The 20267-nt window shown below is 37.1% G+C and overlaps 2 protein-coding genes across 5 annotated transcripts; both read left to right on the top strand.

Annotated features, from left to right (window-relative positions):
* Positions 1-1586: 1586 nt before the first annotated feature.
* Positions 1587-7309, top strand: LOC144082729 (caspase-3-like). The gene is made up of 7 exons (XM_077610056.1): positions 1587-1639; positions 2967-3056; positions 3714-3856; positions 4788-4916; positions 5159-5334; positions 6012-6126; positions 6236-7309. Exons 2-7 carry the CDS (start codon positions 2980-2982, stop codon positions 6463-6465), a joined length of 870 nt encoding a protein of 289 aa, XP_077466182.1. The 5' UTR covers positions 1587-1639; positions 2967-2979; the 3' UTR covers positions 6466-7309.
* casp3b (caspase 3, apoptosis-related cysteine peptidase b) lies at positions 1590-18537 on the top strand. 4 transcript variants are annotated; one of them, XM_077610058.1, is made up of 8 exons: positions 10245-10350; positions 10428-10530; positions 12058-12147; positions 12582-12724; positions 13457-13585; positions 14640-14815; positions 17225-17339; positions 17452-18537. In XM_077610058.1, exons 3-8 carry the CDS (start codon positions 12071-12073, stop codon positions 17679-17681), a joined length of 870 nt encoding a protein of 289 aa, XP_077466184.1. In that variant the 5' UTR covers positions 10245-10350; positions 10428-10530; positions 12058-12070; the 3' UTR covers positions 17682-18537. The 4 variants fall into 4 exon arrangements, with proteins under 4 accessions (XP_077466186.1, XP_077466184.1, XP_077466183.1 ...); XM_077610057.1 differs by lacking the exons at positions 10245-10350; positions 10428-10530 and adding an exon at positions 10831-10899; XM_077610059.1 differs by lacking the exons at positions 10245-10350; positions 10428-10530 and adding an exon at positions 10920-11849.
* The last annotated feature ends 1730 nt before the right edge of the window (positions 18538-20267 follow it).

Raw genomic sequence — 20267 nt, 5'->3', positions numbered from 1 at the left:
CCACGCTTCCTTCATCCACTTCCTCTTCCTCCCACAACACATCATCCGATTGGCTTTACGAGATGACGTAAAATCCGTGCGTCAAAGTGAGTTTGACAATGCTTTTTTCGATCGAAAATTTGTAATTTATTTTAGTTATTGATTATAACACTGAACTGAGAGAGGGTGAACTGAGACGGGTACGAGGCTAGAGGGGGGCAGTGGTGGTCTCGGCTTCACGAGATGACGTAAAATCCGTGCGTCGGCTCTACGAGATGACGTAAAATCCGTGCGTCAAAATGAGTTTGACAATGCTTTTTTCGATCGAAAATTTGTAATTTATTTTATTCAATTCAATTTCAATTCAATTTATTTGGCAAGAAAAAGCACCAGGCTAAGGGCCATGTAACAAGACACCAAAAAAAAAAAAAAATAGTTTTTGATTATAACACGCACCCCCAACTATTGGAATTAATTATTTTGCAAAAACCTGCGTGTTATATTCGAGTAATTACGGTATGTACATAGGACTCTAAGTGACTGAAAAAAAAGTATTGCCAAACTTTCCATTTTGCATTTGTGCATTTGAAATTTGCATTACATGATACTTGTACAGTATTTTAAATGCACAAAACAAACATGCATAATTTATTCGTATTGTGTACAGTAAAATCTGAAGTTATTTGAGATGACTTTCCTTAGAAAGTGAAATGAAGTGAAACTACCGTTTGTCTAATGTTCTGAAACTTGTATTTGCACATTCCATTTATTTATAGTGTAAATGTCCAATATCGTGCAATTTGTTCCTCTCAATGGTTGAAATGTGTGAGCCTGAGTTAATGGTTAAACAATTAGTGGAATGTTCTTTTTGTATCTTCATGCCTTCTAAAAGAGATTTAATTAGCCGCCATTGATGGCAATACATGCCCAATGGGAGTGGTTGTCATCCGATGATCATTGTATAGATTACATTTTTCCTAATAAAAAGGGTGTGACTAATGTTTGACAGCGAGTTGGCTCACCTTCCTTAAATGAGTGGAGTTGCTATTCCTGTCACCAATATGAGATGAGATTTTCTTGATTGGTTCTACAGTGGCATTTGATCTCAAGATTAGTGTAACAGGAACTAAAAAGCTATTTTATGGTTTAGTAGCACACAATATATTGTTTTGAGTTATGGTTAAAATGTGAGCTAATTTTCTGTAGTAACGTAAATGTATTGAATATGTTTAGTTTTGGGCGGTAAAGTGAAATTGTGGTAGCATATTTTTCATGGTGAAGGACTGGTAAAAAAAATGAAGGCATCATTTTAAACAAGAGTGGTTGTCTATTTTTTTCCCTACTTTTAAACTGAAATTCTGTCTTCAAGTACCTATTTGTCTGTTTAATATAATAAACATTTATTGCTGTTTTATAATGCCTTATCTTTTAATGAGAGTTGATTGGTTCCTTTTTTATCAATTGGGTGTGTCTCAGTCAAAATGTTGCCCAATCAATTGTTCCTTTTTTTAACTTTTCGTGACCTCTTATTGGATGAAAGTTTCAGGTTGTATTCGACATGTAGGTATTAAAGAGACGACCTCATGTAAGTACAGTACCTCTTATTGGGTGAAAGTTTCAGGTTGTATTCCACGTGTAGGTATTCAAGAGACGACCTCATGTAAGTACAGTACCTATAATATTCGTATTTAGTTCAATTTTCTGTCTTCAAACTAATGTATCCCTCTGCGTTTTGTATACTAGGAAGATGATCTAATTTATGTGGCGACCACTTGTTCGCAACCACAAGTGTTCTAGGCTCTTATACTTTGTCAACACACCAGGAAATGCTCTAAAACTGGGGTGTCAAACTGGTCCGCAAAGGGCCGCAGTGGGTGCAGGTTTTCATTCCAACTCAACAAGAGGATACCTTTTGCAAGTGTAATCAGTTAATTAAAGTCAGGTGCTACTTATTTTAGAAGACACCTGATTGGTTAAAATGTCGGCACTGGATCTGTGGCACAAAGACCAGGACCCACTGCGGCCCTCGGCGGAATCGGCTTGACCCATGTGCTCTAAAATCTAGGTTCTTTGCATGCTAAGGGTCGTACAAGAGGAAATAAAAACATTTCCGCTGTTTCACATTGTATTTTCTCTAAGACATTTTTGCACTGAGTTTATTTAATCAAATATCTTACCATTTTTTAACACGAATGAATCATTTACTTTCCAGCAATAGGATGAAGTAGATTATATTTGACGGAAGAAAACGTCCAGTCAATTTGCATTGGAAAAAGTTGACAAAGACCAAAATATGATTGAATGACAGCCACCCTAGTCACAACAACATGAGTTTATATTTCTAAATACTAATTTATCATTAAGATTAAAACAATACCACGCAGATGCGAAATAAAACAATTTTAGATAAATCACGAACTAATAATACTGCATCCATATTGTGGAAAATTTTCATTTCATTTTCTGAACTGCTTTATCCTCACTAGGTTCGCGGGGGTGCTGGATCCTATCCCAGTTGACACCCTGAATTGTTAGCTACCCGATCGCAGAGCACAGGGAGACGGACAACCATTAACACACACCCATACCTAATGTCCAATCAGGCAGGCTACCTTGCATGTGTTTTGGAATGTGGGAGGAAACTAGAATACCCAAAGAAAACCCACGCAACCCGTGGAGAGCTGTGAGCCCGACGCGCTAACCACTCATCCGCCGGGCCGCTTCAATTGACATCTCAATTTTCAAATTAATTACATAAACTAGAGTTTACAGAAAAAAAGGTCAGATATGTATTCCGTATCTTAAAATTATATGTAAGAAGTTTTTGTATCAATGCAAAAATGTCTTTTGTTGACCAGCATTATTTCATTAAATCTTAGTTCGAATGTCTTGAAAGCGCTTTTGAATCAATGAACAGAGTTAAAGATTCTTTCTTTTGGCCAAAAAAAGATTATTCTCACATTTCACCTGTCTCTTCTGTATTAAAGTCCAAAGAAAAACATGGCTCAAACCAGAGATGTTCCTTCGGTGGAAATGGGCGAGGACACCGTGGATGCCCTGAAACTATTTTCAAGGAGGTACACACAATACACATGAACGTTAGTGATCAAGATAAGGTTGAGGAACCTGCTTTGCAGCTTCAATCTAAAATCTTCCCTTTAACGTGACATGGCAGCTCATTGGCCCATTTTTGTGGCTTAGTCAAAACTAATCATTAGGTACAGCAGTATAGCTTATAGTACAGCAGCTGATTTTCCATGGGTGGCAGGCATAAAAGGTAAAACTGAGGAAATATGTTTACTTTGACCATTGGACAATTTTATATTACCTTTGTTTCATCTGTTCCGATAATGAAAAAAAATATCTCATGTTTTACATGTTCAAATAGATAAAAAATAAAAATAATGACATTAAATTATAGAAACTTGGACCTTCTTGTGAATGTCTTCCCTCGTCACACTGCCATGATGCCATGCTGAGTGTAATATAAAATTGTCCAATGGTCAAAGTAAACATATTTCCTCACTTTTACCTTTTATGCCTGCCACCCATGGAAAAACAGCTGCTGTACTACAAGCCAAGCCTAATTATTAGTTTTGACTAAGCCACAAAAATGGGCCAATTAGCTGTCAAGTCACGTTAAATGGAACATTTTAGATTGAAGCTGCCAAGCAGGTTTCTCAACCACGTCTTGATCGCTAACGTTCATGACTCTGTACGTTGAACCTTTTCAGGAAGAATCCATCACATGGCGATAAAACTGACTCATTACCAATCCACATAGAGAGAGCCAGCAACCCATTTCACTACAAGATGGACTACCCAAGTGTGGGAACCTGTGTGATTATCAACAATAAGAATTTCAAGAAGAGCACACGTAAATTCTCCAGTTCGACCTGTCTAGTGAAATAATGTGTATACGGCTGTTTAATTCAGTCAATCGCCACTTTGAGAAATGCTCTGTTAAATCGTGTTCCAACATGTTTTTAGAAGGCAATCCACTGAAATCCTTTTCTCAAACTATCAGTTCTGCCTGTTTTCTAACTTTCTCACATTTTAAATATAATAAAAAGCCTTAGTTTAGGCCAATTCCCAGCCATGGCTGGGCAGGAAGGGCATTTAGTGTTCAAATTGGGTCAAACTAATTTTTATGAGCGACTGTGATGATTCCTGATTGATCAAGAATGAAAGTGCAGAGTTACTCCCAGAAAACATGTAAAGCCTTGTGGCTGAGAAGCCCACTATGGTTGTGGGAAAATAATGTAAAGTTACCAAAAAGGTTGAAATTATGACTAGTAGTATATGTTATTTTAAGCCATTTATTAACATGACCTTAAAGTATAGTTTCTTACAAAAAGTTTCGGTCTTGAAATATGCATTAAAAAACAAACAAAAATATAATACAATGTATTAGTGCAATGATATAGCAAGGACAAGGTTGTTCATATATCGACTATATATACAATGTCGTTCAACCAATAAGGTTGAAATTATGACTAGTATATGTTATTTTAAACCATTTTTAACGTGACTTAAAGTATAGTTTCTTACAAAAAGTTAAAATATGCATTAAAAAAAAAACACAAATATAATGCAATGTATTAGTGCAACGATATAGCAAGGACAAGGTTGTTCACATATCGACTATATATACAACGTCGCCATTGTGCTTTTCATTGTATCACCAGGCATTGTTAAAATACTTTATTTTGAAACACTGATTTAGCCTGCTAGGCTTATCAAGCAGTTGTCTTTTCATTTAGAGATAATACAATTTTCAAATGCATGTTCGATTTGTGTCTCCACAGAAATGAAGACTCGAGATGGGACAGACGTCGATGCTAATCTTGCCATTAAGACTTTTTCTGAACTTGGTTATAAGTTAAAAGTGGCCAATGATCTGTCTGTGGAGGAAATGATGGTTTTTTTGCGTGATGGTAATTGATTTTTATAGTTTTATTTTTTTATTTCATATTATTCATTATTTTCTGAATAGCTTATTCTCACAAGGGCCACAGGGGGTGCTGGGACAGCCTGAATTGGTGGCCAGCCAATCGCAGTAATTAGATATTAGTTAAATTTTATTAAGGGTTCACCATACTACTTTAGCATTAAATCTGCTCTTTTAAATAACTTGAACAAGATTGGTTAAATTCACTTTTCTTCATTTTCTCTGCAGTATCCCAAGAGGATCACAGCAAAAGTGCATCATTTGTGTGTGTGTTGCTAAGTCATGGTGATGAGGGCGTGATTTATGGAACTGATGGATTTGAAACACTTGAAAACATGTCAAAATATTTTAAAGGACATTACTGCAGTGGTCTTGTGGGAAAACCAAAGCTGTTCTTCATACAGGTTAGTTAACAGTCTGGGTTCTTTCCTGTTTGTTTGTCTCTAACTTGCTTCCTGTTTTTTTCCAAACCAGAGCAGATTGTTGAGTTTTTATTGTGTTTAAATGAAATGACAAGAATGTTTTTTCAATGCTTTTTAAATTATTTGATGAATGATGTTTTAAAAAATATGAATATAAAATTGAACTAGAATTAGAACGTCACATAAGTGCAATCCTAAAACTATGCATTAGCACAAATTTCATACTTATGAAAAGTATATTTTTTTCATATTATTATTCATATATATTTTGTTTTCTTACTTACCACTGACAGCCTGTTGTGTTTTTCCTTTTTTTACGCTAAAGTTATCTGAAAAATTTAGTTGATGTTATCTTAACCGATGCCTAATTAGCCTGTTGTTCTCCATTTTGCTATTGTTACTTTCACAAATGTTTGTTCTTGGTTTCTGATAAAATAAGGAATGAACCTACCAAAAATGTGACTTATACCCCAGTGCGACTTAAATATATAATTTTTCCTCTTCAATGTGCGTTGTTTGGCTGGTGCGACTTATTGTCCGAAAAATTTGCCAATAAGTTTTACCTACAAGTCATATGAAATAGTTCTTAGTCTTCTAGAAGAAGGGCGCACCCTGGGATTGCTACTGTTAAAAAGCACCAACGTAAATGTCTGTTTCAGGCATGCCGTGGCGCACAATTGGATGATGGGATCGAAGCCGACAGCATAGTGGCAAAAACATCAGATAAGTTACCCTTGGAGGCTGACTTCTTGTATGCCTATTCTACAGCTCCAGGTAATCTGATTTTTGGAACAAAGGCTGGATAGCCTCTGAAAACGTTATGATACATTTCAGCATTTCCATTTCAAATGCCAAATTGCTCATAGTGTAAATGATCCAACAGGTTATTACTCGTGGAGGAACAGGCAAAATGGCTCTTGGTTCATCCAGGCGTTGTGCGAGATGTTGCAGCGTTTCAAAGGGGAGTTGGAACTAATGCAGATCATGACTCGGGTCAACCACAAAGTGGCAACACACTTTGAATCATACTCCACCGAGTCTGGGTTTACGGGCAAAAAACAGATTCCATACATATCCTCAATGTTAACCAAAGAGTTGTACTTTCCGAAATAAACTGATGATGAATTTTAGTCTGAAACAATATAAAAGTAGCATGCGCGCTATACTCCAACACAACTAGATCTTTTACCATTTATCAGGTATTTCATTAAGTTTGATTTTTCTTTTCATGCAACTGCTCATATCAGAATATTGTTCAACAGTTTGGGGTTTAAAGGGATATAAAATAGTCATATGTGAATGCATGGTCATCGGTTTTTCGTTAATCTGGTTTGTACTTTTCACAACTCATTTAAAAGTTGCCCTGATTCAGCATTTAGGGATACGTCAAGGGTTTTTTCATTTTCAGGGGAAAAAGGCAAAAGAAGTGTTTTATATTCATTATGTTTTAGTTTTTAAAGACATTCATTTCCTTGATGTGCTTATGATGATGCAACATTTTAAAGGTAAAGTGTGGCACTGTCTACGAACACTGAAAATTCATTCAATCCTTTAATATGAGATTGACTAGTGTTGTAAAATGTTACAAATATGTTTCCTGACCTAGAAAAAAATCATAAAAAATTAAGGAGCTGAAATTAAACTGTATACAAACTTTTTGTGCATTGCTGTGGTGTGTCACACCAAATACATAGAGAAGGTATAGCAACACTGAGACTTCTACGTAAATGTAAAAAAAAACGTAGTAATCACTAAAAGAATGTGAGACTGGCCTAAATAATAAGAACATTGTCTTGTATGTTTGGTGGCTTATCATATCAATTTCTGCAACTTTCAGTTTTGGGAGATTCCAGTGGTGGGCTGTCAGGGCCTTCATGGCCTTCTCTGCTGGCCTAAGAAATATCTGAATCATATATTATATTTTGTCCATCAATACTTATTAAATAATTCCAAATCATCTGTTAGCTTCCTTTCATTGCTTTCCCCCTGGTTGCACTGCTTCCAGATGTGTGTTTTCATATTGAAGCATTTAACCAATCACATTTCAGCCATTATTTGTTGCCAGGGTCAGAAATCTGCCTCAAGGCCTTCACAATCAGTTCTGCAGGCTCTGCTGCATTAAACAAGCATCGATAAGACTGTTGCTTTAACCCAGTGGTCACCAAACTACGGCCCGTGGGCCGGATACGGCCCGTCAGCACATTTGGCCAGGCCCTCTGAACAATACCATAGACGCTATCGGATTTTTTTCCTATTTGGCCTCCAGAAAAAAAATCCTAGGCCCGGCCCTGTCAAAGAGAGAACGGAATAATGGCGAAAAAGTTAGGTAAGAGAAAAATTGATGAGACTGTGGCGGTATTCAAAGAATACAATCTTCGCCGACACTATGAATCCCGTCACAAAGACAAGTACGATAGCTTGCAAGGCCAAATACGAGCAGACAAACTCTCAAAGCTAACAAGTGGACTACTATTTCAGCAGAATACATTTGTACGCCAAGCTCAGCTGAACCAGGCATCCGTTCGAGCCAGCTTTCGGGTTGCTAAACTGATAGCAAGCAGCGGTAAGCCTTTCACTGACGGAGAGTTTGTTAAGAAATGTATGGATGCTGTCGCGGAGGAGGTGTGTCCCGAGAAGAAAGATGCATTTAATGCCGTAAGTCTGTCGGTGAGTACAATTACCAGACGCGTTGAAGAAATCAGGAGTAATGTATATGCCCAGCTGCAGCAGAAGACGAAAGAATTTGACTTTTTTTCATTAGCACTGGATGAAAGCACGGACGTGCAAGACAGCGTAACTGCTCATTTTTATTTTATATTCCATGGCTTTTTTTCTATGAAGAACCCAGAGAGAGTTATTTAGTTATTATTTATTTCATAAATAGTGTTATTTATTTCCTGTTTTTTTCTGTGAAGAACTCAGAGAGGGTTATTTAGTTATTATTTATTTCATTAATAGTGTTATTATTTGTTTCCTGACTTTTTTCTGTAAAGAACCTGGAAAGGGTTATTTGGTTGTGTGGCTTTCTGGAACACAAGAAATTTTTTAAGCTCCCCTACTATCGTCACACTTTTTCTGTTACAAACTGACACCGGCCCCCCATCAGAGAAGGGAAAAGTTATGTGGCCCTCACAGGAAAAAGTTTGGGGACCTTTACGACGTAAGGGTTCGGAAGAAAAGAGAAAGACATCAGGGAGGAACAGAATTAGATGTGGTGTTGGCCACCTTCCTAGATTTCTGTGAAGAGTACAGGTAGCTGTATTGTCTTTTCTGGAATTAAAAAAAAGCATGTTATCTCATAATACGCACAAAAAACTCTGTTTTGTTCTTTGACTAGTGTTGGATTTTCTTTCAGATTGCTTTATTCAAGGAGCTCAACGTTCTCAAAAGGAAAAATGCTAAGGTGACTAGGATAACATTTGATTGCCGTTTGCTGTTTTGGAACTAATCTGTGTAGGGAGATTTACATATTGCATAAATAACAAAAGTCGTTAACATTTTTAAACACAAGTGTTTTTTTTTCTAGTCCAATGAGATATGAAAATAATTGTATGCCAGTCATTGTGCCTGTCGTAAGTACTCACATTAGCTGAGTATACTGGACAACTTAAGTCCTCTGATTATCTTAAGGATTTTTTAATGCTCACCTTTTATTTGTAAATTAAATGGACTGTGTTTTTCGGGCTATGAATCGCAGATGTGTATAAATTGAACTAGCAAAAAAATTATAAGTCGCATTTTTGGGGGAATTTTATTTGATGAAATCCAAACCAAAGAACAGAAATGTCAACTTGAAAGGAATTAAAAAAATAATAATAAAAATAGAGGCAACAACAGGCTATATATATTTTTGTTGTTGTTGTTGCTGTTGCAATTTTTTTTTAAAAGTAATTACAATATTTTGGTAAGCCCTTCTCTGTTTTTATTTTTATTTTTTGTAAGTTACAGGTGCTTATATGGGTTCGCCGTAACGACCTTTCAGGGCATAAGACAAAAGTCCACCCACTAAAATTAAAATTAACACTGGCCTAAAGCGCCCTCTTGTGGTTAAGTAAGGAAATAACATGAGATGATATGTGTAAATAATTTCAAACAAGTTGCACGCCCGGCCACCCAAACTCATTCATTCATTTTCTGAAACGCTTTATCCTCACTAGGGTCGCGGGGGGTGCTGGAGCCTGTCCCAGCTCAGGCCAGGCAGCGCACGAGCAGACAGACAACCATTCACGTTCACACTCATACCTAAGGGCAATTTAGAGTATCCAATAAACTATATATAAAAAACAGTGATTTATAATCCGGAGAATACGGTAATTTATTAAATTGTTATAACCTTTTTTGTATGTGTCAGGTGTGCTCCAAGATCCGTACAAATACACACAAACTATTGGATGCCAAGAAGGAGCTAATTAAGTGAGGGGACCGTACTCATTTCCACATCTTTAATATACAAATAAACAACTACAAAGTTGTTGTTTTTTTCAAGGAAGTGGCGTTATATTATCAAGTAATGACGTTCATTTGTAGATATTCCAAGATACTTAACTTGTTAATGCTACCTATACAGTACACTATCTTGTATCCAGTTATATTTCTTCTGTTACCAGATACTAAGTTCATAAAGTTGGTTATATAACTTACATTGTTGACAAACTCTGTGTGCACTAACATAAATAAATAAAAATGTCCCAAAGGTATTATTTTCCTTTAATAACTAAACATGAATATGCACTACTGGGGTAAAATAAATGCTGGTCATGAGTAAGGGCCAATATGTCATGCAAGCCGTGAATTACACTTAAAAATTTATCAACTTAGTATCACTTTTTATCATCCAAAAGGGCAGAAAGACAGGTCGGTTTACTGCAAAAGGAGAAAACTGGCTTGGAAGTCAGAATACAAGATCTGCAAGTAAGCCAGACTTTCCTTCGAGACATTACAGAACTCAACAAGGCTTATTTGGACTACCGGAGTGCACATCCCGAAGAGGAAGAGACGGTGTGAACTCTCATTGTTTGGTTAAAAGACAAAATATATTTCCACGATGACACACATTGTTCTTCTTTCACTTTCAGTATGATGTGACCAGTTTACCAGCCTTGCTATTGGAGACCAAGCATGTTCAAGGAATAGGAAGCTAGTTGAAATCCATCAATAATATAAACTAGAAGGAAAATGGTGAGTAATATGTGTATACATTTGCAAAAAATATTCAAAGGCATATTTTTCATGGTGAAGGACTGGTAAAAAATTGAATGCATAATTTTAAACAAGAGTGGTTGTCTAGTTTTTTCTTCTAAACTGAAATTCTGTCTTCAAGTACCTATTTGTCTGTTTAATATAATAAACATTTATTGCTGGTTTATATAATGCCTTATCTTGTAACGAGAGTTGATTGGTTCCTTTTTGACCAATTGGGTATGTCTCAGTCAAAATGTTGCCCAATCAATTGTTCCTTTTTTTAACTTGTCGTGACATGCGCTGGCGTCTTATTGGATGAAAGTTTCAGGTTGTATTCGACGTGTAGGTATTCAAGAGACGCCTCATGTAAGTACAGTACCTATAATATTCGTGTTTAGTTCAATTTTTCCGTCTTCAAACGAATTTATCCCTCTGCGTTTTGTATACTAGGAAAATGTTATAATTTATGTGGCGACCACTTGTTCGAAAGCAAGTGTTCTAGGCTCTTATCCTTTGTCAACACCAGGAAATGCTCTAAAATCTACATCCTTTGCATGCTAAGGGTCGTACAAGAGGAAATACAAACATTTCCGCTGTTTCACATTGTATTTTCTCTAAGACATTTTTTGCACTGAGTTTATTTAATCAAATATCTTACCATTTTTTAACAGGAATGAATCATTTACTTTCCAGCAATAGGATGAAGTAGATTATATTTGACGGAAGAAAACGTCCAATAAATTTGCACTGGAAAAAGTTGACAAAGACCAAAATATGATTGAATGACAGCCACCCTAGTCACAACAACATGAGTTTATATTTCTAAATACTACTTTATCATTAAGATTAAAACTACCACGCAGATGCGAAATAAAACAATTTTAGATAAATCATGAACTAATAATACTGCATCCATATTGTGGAAGATTTTCATTACATTTCACTTTCTGAACTGCCCTATCCTCGCTAGGTTCGCAGGGGGTGCTGGAGCCTATCCCAGTTGACACCCTGAATTGGTAGCTACCCGATCGCAGAGCACTGGGAGACGGACAACCATTAACAGTCACACCAATACCTAGTGTCCAATCAGGCTACATTGCATGTTTTTTGGAATGTGGGAAGAAACTAGAGTACCTGAAGAAAACCCACGCAGCCCGGGGAGAACATGCAAACACCACACAGGTGGACCGACCTAGATTTGAACCCAGGACGCCAGAGCTGTGAGCCCGACTCGCTAACCACTCATCCGCCGGGCCGCCTCAGTTGACATCTCCATTTTAAAATTAATAACATAAACTAGAGTTTACAGAAAATAGGTCAGATTTGTATTCAGTATCTTAAAATTATATGTAAGACGTTTTTGTATCAATGCAAAAATGTCTTTGTTGACCAGTGTTATTTCATTACATCTTAGTTCAAATGTCTTGAAAGCGATTTTGAATCAATGAACCGAGTTAAAGATTCTTTCATTTGGCAAAAAAAAAAGATTATTCTCACATTTCACCTGCCTCTTCTGTATTAAAGTCCAAAGAAAAACATGGCTGAAACCACAGATGTTCCTACGGTGGAAATGGGCGAGGACACCTTGGATGCCCTGAAACTATTTTCAAGGAGGTACATACAATACAATTTTTTCACTGTTGCTCACTTTCATCTGTTCCGATAATGAAAAAAAAATCTAATAATGTTTTACATATTCAAATATATAAAGAAAAATAATGACATTAAATTACAATTAGGAAATTGGACCTTCTTGTGAATGTCTTCCCGCCTCACACTGCCACGATGCCATGCTGAGTGTAATATAAAATTGTCCAATGGTCAAAGTAAACATATTTCCGCTGTTTTACCTTTTATGCTACTCATGGGAAAACAGCTGCTGTACTATAATCCAAGTCTAATGATTAGTTTTGACTAAGCCACTATAATGGGCCAATGAGCTGCCAAATCACGTTAAAGGGAACATTTGAGATTGAAGCTGCAAAGCAGGTTCCTCAACCACGTCTTGATCGCTAACGTTCATAACTCTGCACGTGGAACCTTTTCAGGAAGAATCCATCAGATGGCGAGGAAACTGGCTCATTACCAATCAGCATAGAGACAGCCAGCAACCCATATCACTACAAGATGGACTACCCAAGTGTGGGAACCTGTGTGATTATCAACAATAAGAATTTCAAGAAGAGCACACGTAAATTCTCCAGTTCGACCTGTCTAGTGAAATAATGTGTATACGGCTGTTTAATTCAGTCAATCGCCACTTTGACAAATGCTCTGTTAAATCGTGTTCCAACATGTTTTTAGAAGGCAATCCACTGAAATCCTTTTCTCAAACTATCAGTTCTGCCTGTTTTCTAATTGTCTCACATTTTAAATATAGTGAAAAACCTCAGTTTAGGCCAATTCCCAGCCATGGCTGGGCAGGAAGGGCATTTAGTTTTCAAATTGAGTCAAACTAATTTTATAAGTGACTCGCTGTGATGATCCCCGATTGATCAAGGATGAAAGTCCAAAGTTACTCACAGAAAACACATAAAGCCTCGTGGACGAGAAGCCCACTATGGTTTTGGAAAAAAATGTTAAGTTACCAAAAAGGTTGAATTTATGACTAGTATTTTAAGCCATTTATTAACATGACCTAAAAGTATAGTTTCTTACAAAAATTTACGGTCTTGAAATATGCATTAAAAGAAAAACAAAAATATAATGCAATGTATTAGTGCAATGATATAGCAAGGACAAGGTTGTTCACATATCGACTATATATACAACGTTGCCATTGTGCTTTTCATTGTATCACCAGGCGTTGTTAAAATACTTGATTTTGAAACACTGATTTAGCCTGCTAGGCTTATCAAGCATTTGTCTTTTCATTTAGAGATAAAACAATTTTCAAATGCATTTTCAATTTGTGTCTCCACAGAAATGACCACTCGAAATGGGACAGACATCGATGCTGGTCTTGCCATTAAGACTTTTTCTGAACTTGGTTATAAGTTAAAAGTGGCCAATGATCTGCCTGTGGATAAAATGATGGATCTTTTGTGTGAAGGTAATTGATTTTTATAGTTTTATTTTTTTATTTCATATTATTCATTATTTTCTGAATAGCTTATCCTCACAAGGGCCGGGGGTGCTGGGACAGCCTGAATTGGTGGCCATCCAATCGCAGTAATTAGATATTACCATATTTTCATGACTATATGGCGCATCGCATTTTAAGCCGCAGTGTCAGTAACGAGTGCTATTTCTGTATTTGACACACACAAAGGACGCACCATTTTTATAGACGCAGCCAGGCATGGTAAAACATACACCAGCTTAAACATACATGCTACACCCACACGCTAAAAACACGTTTTTAAAAAGGCAACGGAAGCAAACCTGAGTTCGGTTGTACTTTATTTAGCCATTTTACAATGTACTCACGTCATCATCACCCACAAATCCATCAAAGTCCTCATTTTCTGTGTCCGAATTGAACAATGGTCCAAATGAGTCATCGAAAACGCTGAGTTTTATACGTTCGTCCAGGCGGCCACAATCCATTCGCAAATGGTAGCTAGCGTAACTAGCCCGACGCTGCCTGCCACCGTTTGTAAAGCTGTGTTGATGTCGATGTCCAGGCCACAATCCATTCGCAAATAGTAGCTAGCTAGTAGCTAGTGGCAGGAGTTCTTATGTAAATCCAGCCGGAATGACGCGAGCACCAAATTAGTGTGCTCGCCGTCATACTGGGTGTTTTGACAAAAGAACTATATATCCCAGCAGTCACTGCGCAGTACTTTTTCTATGGGGAAAATAGTAGAGTCAGGGGCTGCTTGCCGTAGTTGTGAGAGCTGTAGAGGATGGTGTACCCTATCGACTGATTTATTTTATTTTATTGTGATAATTTTAGTATTGGTCCATATATAAAGCGCACTAGATTATAAAGCGTCCTGTCTATTTTGGAGAAGATTTAAGACTTTTAAGTGCGCCTTATAGTCGTGAAAATACAGTAGTTCAAATGTATGAAGGATTCACCATAATAGTTTAGCATTAAATCTGCTCTTTTAAATAACTTGAACAAGATTGGTTAAATTCAGTTTTCTTCATTTTCTCTGCAGTATCCAAAGAGGATCACAGCAAAAGTGCATCATTTGTGTGTATTTTGCTAAGTCATGGTGATGAGGGCGTGATTTATGGAACTGATGGATTTGAAAAGCTTGAAAACATGTCAAGACCTTTTAAAGGAAATTACTGCAGGGGTCTTGTGGGAAAACCAAAGCTGTTCTTCATACAGGTTAGTTAACAGTCTGGGTTCTTTCCTGTTTGTTTGTGTCTAACTTGCTTCCTTTTTTTCCAAACCAGAGCAGATTGTTGAATTTTTATTGTGTTTAAATGAAATGACAAGAATGTTTTTTTCAATGCTTTTTAAATTATTTGATGAATAATGTTTTAAAAAATATGAATATAAAATTGAACTAGAATTAGAACGTCACATAAGTGCAATCCTAAAACTATGCATTAGCACAAATTTCACACTTATGAAAAGTATTTTTTTTTCTTGATCTTAAATTACTTTCTTTATGTGCTATTACATGACAACCAACCTGTTTCACTGCATTGTTATTATAGAAGCCCCTGTTATTTTAAATAGCTCCCTTGCATATTTGGGTCTGGTGTCCGTTATCTTACTCTTGACATCAGCTTCTAGATTTTCTATGGGGTTCAGGTCAGAGGAGTTTGACACTGCCTTATGCCCTTTAGCTAATGTGCTGAAAACTTAATTATTGAATACATATAAATTAAAATATTGAAAAAGTCAGTGGGCCACTTTGTACAGGAAAACATGGTTTAACGGGACAACAGCCCCTAAAAATTCACTCTTGAGGTTGTTTTCAGTGCTGCGTATTTTGCAAAGAAATTGCCAACCAAACCATTTGGAATTTGCAAGGACAAAAAATCAAAGTAGAGTGGTACTTCGAGATACGAGCTTAATGCGTTCCGGGACTGAGCTCGCCTGTCGATTTACTCGTAACTCAAATGAATATTTCCCATAGAAATGAACTAAAAACAAATTAATTTGTTCCAACCCTCTGAAAAAAACACCCAAAACAGGATATTGGATTGGATTTTTTTTATTTGTTCTAATTCACCATCTATTAACAAAGTAACAAATAACTAGTGGTTTAACAGTACTAAAATGTGTTTAATACTACAAAAATTAGACGGATTTCGCGGATGGGAGAGAGGGGGAGGGGCTTTTTGCACGGCAACGCGCTTGTAACAACAAACAAATTTAAATGAACTTGGATTACAATACAGACACACTCAAAAATTATTTTAATCTTACCTTACACTTAACTTAATTCTAATTGTGTTTTAAATTTTTATTTTCTGGGAAATAGTACTCCTCTCGTATTAGCAAACAAGCTCCGCCATTCGCACTGACTAACGGGAAAAAAAACACTGAAAAAAATGTAGGTCATACAAGGTCATCTTTAATCTCATTTGCCCAGTCCCACGCCCAGTGATGTTCTGAACCTGTTTCTTTGCAAGTGTTGATAGCAGATCGTGTCTACTTCCTGCTGGTGGCAGATAGGCAGTTTGTAGTGGGGAGGGGGTTGGATCCAGAGTCTCTGCTAACCTATAAGGAAATAAGGATAATGTAACGTGAAATTAAGTAATACAACGACTGTGCCCTCGTACTTCTATGATTTTTTTTCCATAACATTACTTTACTCTCCTAACATCATGCCAAAGTACTTTTTTTCTTAATGTGTTGCCAAAAGTCCGAGCTCGTAAAACCAAACAACTTCTGGTTCACGTAATGTAATGATAACGAAGAAAATAACGAGATTCTCGTAATGTGTTTTTAATCCTGTGATATTACAACATGATTTCTCACAACATTACGTCTTTAATCCCATAATATTGTGACTTGACCGTCGAAACATTACAACTCTTTTTTCATAATATTACAATGTATGCCTTCATTCTCGTATAATTGCGACTTCAACCTCCTATTATTGTAATTATTTTTTGTAGTCCTATTTTTCTTTCATTCACATTTGACATTTTATTGACTGAATGTCGCGGCCCCGGTGAACGAGTGGTCTCAACGCAGCATGAGGTTGGAGGAAATCCTTCAGTTCCTCACCTAACTTTACCAAGGACAATCTTCATATTCCTCAAGAAAGAGACGTATTCTCAAATGTATAGTTAATAATCAGCTACCCAGAACACCATATTTTTCCGACTATATGTCACACTTTATTAATGGTTTGGCTGGGCCTGCGACTCATATATATGTATTTTGTTTTCTTACTCACCACTGACAGCCTGTTGTGTTTTTCCCTTTTTTTACGCTAAAGTTATCTTAAAAATTTAGTTGATGTTATGTCAACCGATGCCTAATTAGCCCTTTGTTCTCCATTTTACTATTGTTACTTTCACAAAAGTTTGTTCTTGGTTTCTGATAAAATAAAGAATGAACCCACCAAAAATGTGACTTATACCCCAGTGCAACTTAAATATATAATTTTTTCCTCTTCAATGTGCGTTGTTTGGCTGGTGCGACTTATTGTCTGAAGAATTCGCCAATAAGTTTTACCTACGAGTCATATGAAATAGTTCTTAGTCTTCTAGAAGAAGGGCGCACCCTGGGATTGCTACTGTTAAAAAGCACCAACGTATATGTCTGTTTCAGGCATGCCGTGGCACACAATTGGATGATGGAATCGAAACCGACAGCGTAGTGGAACAAACATCAGATAAGTTACCTATGGAGGCTGACTTCTTGTATGCCTATTCTACAGCTCCAGGTAATCTGCATTTTTTTGGAACAAAGGATGGATAGCCTCTGAAAACGTTATGATACATTTCAGCATTTCCATTTCAAATGCCAAATTGCTCATAGTGTAAATGATCCAACAGGTTATTACTCGTGGAGGAACACGCAAAATGGCTCTTGGTTCATCCAGGCGTTGTGCGAGATGTTGAAGCATTTCAAAGGGGAGTTGGAACTAATGCAGATCCTGACTCGGGTCAACCACAAAGTGGCAACGCAATTTGAATCAGACTCCAACCTGCCTGGGTTTACGGGCAAAAAACAGATTCCATGCATATCCTCAATGTTAACCAAAGAGTTTTACTTTCCGAAATAAACTGATGATGAATTTTATTGTGAAACAATATAAAAGTAGCAAACGCCCTATACTTCAACACAACTAGATCTTTTACCATTCATCAGGTATTTCATTAAGTTTGATTTTTCTTTTCATGCAACTGCTCATATCAGAATATTGTTCAACAGTTTGGTGGTTTAAAGGGATATTAATAAGTCATATGTGAATGCATGCTCATCGTTTTTTTGTTAATCCGGTTTGTACTTTTCACAACTCATTTAAAAGAGCTTCTGTTAGGATGCCCTGATTCAGTATTTGGGGATATGTCAAGGGTTTTTATTTTCAGGGGGAAAAAGGCAAAAGAAGTGTTTAATATTCATTATGGTTTAGATTTTAAAGACATTCATTTCCTTGATATGCTTATGATGATGCGACGTTTTAAAGGGAAAGTATGGCACTGTCTACGAACACTGAAAATTCATTCAATCCTTTAATATGAAAAAATTAAGGAGCTGAAATTAAACTGTATTCTAATTGTTTGTGGCTAATGCTGACAGAGGCCAAACCCTTAAGGTAAGAAGGATCTTATTACATACTTCATTTGATATTGGTTTCTTATAAGTAAATTTGAGATGTGATTTTTTTCAATATTTGTATTTTTCTTTGGCAAGATTTAATTCTAAGTATAAATTTGTTAGTAAACAATGTCTTGTATTATTTTGTCTGCACGTGGACAAAAGACTGGCCACACCATTCAACGTGATGCCAACTCCTAAGTGCAAGAGTCAGTGGTGGGCCATCAGGGCCTTCAAGGCCTTCTCTGCTGGCCTAAGAAATATCTGAATCATATATTATATTTTGTCCATCAATACTTATTAAATAATTCCAAATTGTCTGTTAGCTTCCTTTCATCGCTTTTCCCCCTGGTTGCACAGCTTCCAGATGTGTGTTTTCATATTGAAGCATTTAACCAATCACATTTCATTCATTATTTGTTGCCAGGGTCAGAAATCTGCCTCAAGGCCTTCACAATCAGTTCTGCAGGCTCTGCTGCATTAAACAAGCGTCGATAAGACTGTTCCTTTAACCAATCAGAATTCGAGTTGGCAACAACACAATGCAGTTGTGGTCAAAAGTTTACATACACTTGTGAAGAACATAATGTCATGGCTCTCTTTAGTTTCCAGTTATTTCTACAACCCTGATTTTTCTCTGATAGAGTGATTGGAACAGATACTTCTTTGTCACAAAAAACATTCATGAAGTTTGGTTCTTTTATGACTTTATTATGAGTGAACAGAAAAAAGTGATCAAATCTGCTGGGTCAAAAATATACATACAGCAGGGCTAATATTTGGTAACATGTCCCTTGGCTTCAATTAGGCGCTTTTGGTAGCCATCCACAAGCTTCTGGTTGAATCTTTGACCACTCCTCTTGACAGAATTGGTGCAGTTCAGTTAAATTTGATGGCTTCCTGACATGGTTTCTTCAGCATTGTCCACAAGTTCTCAATGGGGTTTAAGTCAGGACCTTGGGAAGGCCATTCGAAACCCTTAATACTAGCCTGATTTAGCCATTCCATTACCACTTTTGATGTGTTTGGGGTCATTGTACTGTTGGAACACCCAACTGCGCCCGAGACCCAATCTTCGGGCTGATGACTTTAGGTTATCTTTAAGAATTTGAAGTTAATCCTCCTTTATTATCCCATTTACTCTCTGTAAAGCACCAGTTCCATTGGCAGCAAAACAGCCCCAAAGCATAATACTACCACCACCGTGCTTGATGGTAGGCATGGTGTACTTGGGGTTAAAGGGCTCACCTTTTCTCCTCCAAACATATTGCTGGGCATTGTGGCCTAACAGCTGGATTTTTGTTTCGTCTGACCACAGAACTTTCCTCCAGAAGGTCTTATCTTTGTCCATGTGATCAGCAACAAGCTTCAGTCGAGCCTTAAGATGCTGCTTTTGGAGCAAGGGCTTCCATCTTGCACGGCAGCCTCTCAGTCCATGGAGATGTAAAACACGCTTGACTGTGGACACTGTGTATGAAGGTACACAGTCGATTGGTCGCCAGTCTTTTGGTCGCCGATCTTTTGGTTGCCAGTCTTTTGGTCGCCGATCTTTTGGTCGCCAGTCTTTTGGTCGCCGATCTTTTGGTCGCCAGTCTTTTGGTCGCCTGGAAGGTTATTGTTAATTACCATTTAAATCGTTGCTCAAATTCCCTAAAAACAAACTGCGAATTACTATTTAGTCATACTTAATGCCCTATTAATTATTAGGCTAAAGAAAAGCTCCAAATTTCCCAGACTTTTATTGTTTTTTTTGTTGGAGAACTTGTTAAGACCCTGACTGACGTACCTTCCTAAGGGGACAACTGATGTACATACAAACTCTTATACACTCACACGTCGGCTCAATTAAACTGCTCAGGGCCATTGTTGGCTTTTATTGATGCGTAGACCGTGTTGTTTTACCTTGTTTTCTCGGTCTTTTGGTCGCCCGTTGTCGCGGTCCGGGCGACCAAAAGACCGGCGACCAATCGACCGCACACGGTGTAGCAAGCGGCCCAGCAGATAATAAGTGTGCACGTTTGCTACGTTGACTACTACTTATCTATTAATG

This window comes from Stigmatopora argus, chromosome 9 (assembly GCF_051989625.1).
Source record: "Stigmatopora argus isolate UIUO_Sarg chromosome 9, RoL_Sarg_1.0, whole genome shotgun sequence".
NCBI classification, from domain to species: Eukaryota; Metazoa; Chordata; class Actinopteri; order Syngnathiformes; family Syngnathidae; genus Stigmatopora; species Stigmatopora argus.
Note: the sequence above shows the minus strand (reverse complement) of the source record. Positions and strands in the feature narration are given on the sequence as shown.

Bases quoted from the DNA above. Each gene is read 5' to 3' on its own strand.
- LOC144082729 (XM_077610056.1), top strand. From the start codon at position 2,980: ATGGCTCAAACCAGAGATGTTCCTTCGGTGGAAATGGGCGAGGACACC. The intron at 3,857-4,787 runs GTAAATTCTCCA...GTGTCTCCACAG, and splicing joins GAATTTCAAGAAGAGCACAC to AAATGAAGACTCGAGATGGG. The intron at 5,335-6,011 runs GTTAGTTAACAG...TGTCTGTTTCAG, and splicing joins CAAAGCTGTTCTTCATACAG to GCATGCCGTGGCGCACAATT.
- casp3b (XM_077610058.1), top strand. From the start codon at position 12,071: ATGGCTGAAACCACAGATGTTCCTACGGTGGAAATGGGCGAGGACACC. The intron at 12,148-12,581 runs GTACATACAATA...GAACCTTTTCAG, and splicing joins CTGAAACTATTTTCAAGGAG to GAAGAATCCATCAGATGGCG. The intron at 14,816-17,224 runs GTTAGTTAACAG...TGTCTGTTTCAG, and splicing joins CAAAGCTGTTCTTCATACAG to GCATGCCGTGGCACACAATT.